Source organism: Poecilia reticulata, linkage group LG8 (assembly GCF_000633615.1).
Source record: "Poecilia reticulata strain Guanapo linkage group LG8, Guppy_female_1.0+MT, whole genome shotgun sequence".
Lineage (NCBI taxonomy): Eukaryota > Metazoa > Chordata > Actinopteri > Cyprinodontiformes > Poeciliidae > Poecilia > Poecilia reticulata.
The window spans coordinates 11,649,238-11,650,990 of record NC_024338.1 but is presented as its reverse complement, the minus strand read 5'-3'; the positions used below and the strand labels follow the sequence as shown (position 1 = coordinate 11,650,990).

Here is a 1,753-nt window from a genome sequence, read left to right as displayed (position 1 = left end):
GCTGCTGCTGCTTCTGGCTATCTGCTGGACAGGTGGAGATTATCACTGATTATTGTTCCTTTGTACAATCACTATAGTGTCGTTTCACTCCTAAAGAAAGTCATTTTTATTGTATTTCCAGGTGTTGATGGTCAGACTCTGACACAGTCTGAGTCAGTGCTGAAAAGACCTGGAGAATCCCACAAACTGACCTGTACAACCTCTAGACTCTCATTCAGTAGCTGGAGCTGGAGCTGGATCAGACAGGCTCCTGGAAAAGGACTGGAGTGGGTTGCTAGTGACACTGGGAACCAGTACTACTCACAGTCAGTCCAGGGCAGGTTTACTGTCTCCAGAGACAATGGCAGAGAGCAGCTGTTTCTGCARATGAACAGCCTGAAGACAGAAGATTCTGCTGTTTATTATTGTGCCAGAGACTCACAGTGACTGAAGTGGRTTAAGCAGCTGTACAAAAACCTCAAGTGCAACTATTATATACTTCTTGAAAAGAAATACTGCTAACAATAATATGTGTAGTAGATGCCAAATAAATGCAGAAGGCTGTCATGCTAAGGACCATTCAAATACTTTGATTAATCCTTGACCTCACCAGGCAGAGATTAAACCCGAGGGACCTGGTTGACCCTTTATGAATGAACCAACAATAAATGAAGAAATGCTAAGAAAAAAAATAGTAATAGTAATAAAATACTAATAAAAACACATTGTACTGGAACACATTATATGAACATATTTTTAAATCCAGACTAATATTTTCAAGCATTTATTTCTGTTAATTTTGATTAGTTAACATGACATTTAGGATTAGAATACTACAGTAGATCAATCAATAAATAAAAAAGTGGTTAATACAGCAATGCCTCACAAAAGGTATGTTTACAGTTTTTCTCTGTAAATAAACTTTGGTGTGTCGCTCAGAATTAATTGAAATTTTTAAAACTACTAGTTCAATCTTCACATCATTGTGTCACTTGTGCAAGTGATTACATAAAATTMTCTTGTTTTCGAATCCATGGTGTGTTGCTGTTTGTATGAATTGTTTTGAGAAATCCACTTACAAATATCAAAAATTCATATGATATCAACCAAAGCAGCTGAAGAAACCTGTATTGTGTTTAATTTCTATTAATTAGAAATGTTCAGTTCTGCTTTGCTTCAATTTCTTCTGTTATCTAAATCTGAAGTTACATCCTGGTTTTAACCTGCATGATGAGGGGAGGGTCTATGCAAACTCTCTTCTCTTAAAAGCAAACCATCAGCAGGTTATCATACAGACTATAGCTGAGCATGACAAACAATTTTAGCTTATTTCTAATAACACCAATCAGCTCTAAGCAGGATTTTGCTCTAGGATGGAAAAAACAGCAATCTGRAGTTTTCTTTTTGTTGTTTTTATTCACAGTGAGGTTTTCAGTCCATTATTCTRATATTTATCCAACTATTTATAGCTCTGCCAGCTAATGATGCTACTTTTTTTCTTACAGGAGYCTGGAGTCAGATCAAACTGGAGCAGTCAGCCTCTGAGGTGAAGAGACCTGGAGAGACAGTAAAGATGTCTTGTGTCATTTCTGGTTACAGCATGACAAGCTAYAATATCCACTGGATCAGACAGAGACCAGGGAGAGGACTGGAGTGGATGGGGWGGATGARCACTGGAAACAATGATCCCACCTATGGCAGTTCCTTCCAAARTCGTTTCATCATGACTGAAAATGTCCCCAGCAGCACCCAGTACCTGGAGATCAGCAGCCTG

The 1,753-nt window shown here is 38.2% G+C and overlaps 1 gene segment (V, D, J or C); it reads left to right on the top strand.

Annotated features, from left to right (window-relative positions):
• The first annotated feature begins 1,352 nt into the window (after window positions 1–1,352).
• Window positions 1,353–1,753, top strand: part of LOC108166473 (Ig heavy chain V-I region HG3-like) — a 5,016-nt gene continuing 4,615 nt past the window's right edge. The window contains 2 exon segments of the V gene segment in view: window positions 1,353–1,401; window positions 1,485–1,731. Of these exon segments, the coding sequence occupies window positions 1,353–1,401; window positions 1,485–1,731 (296 nt within the window).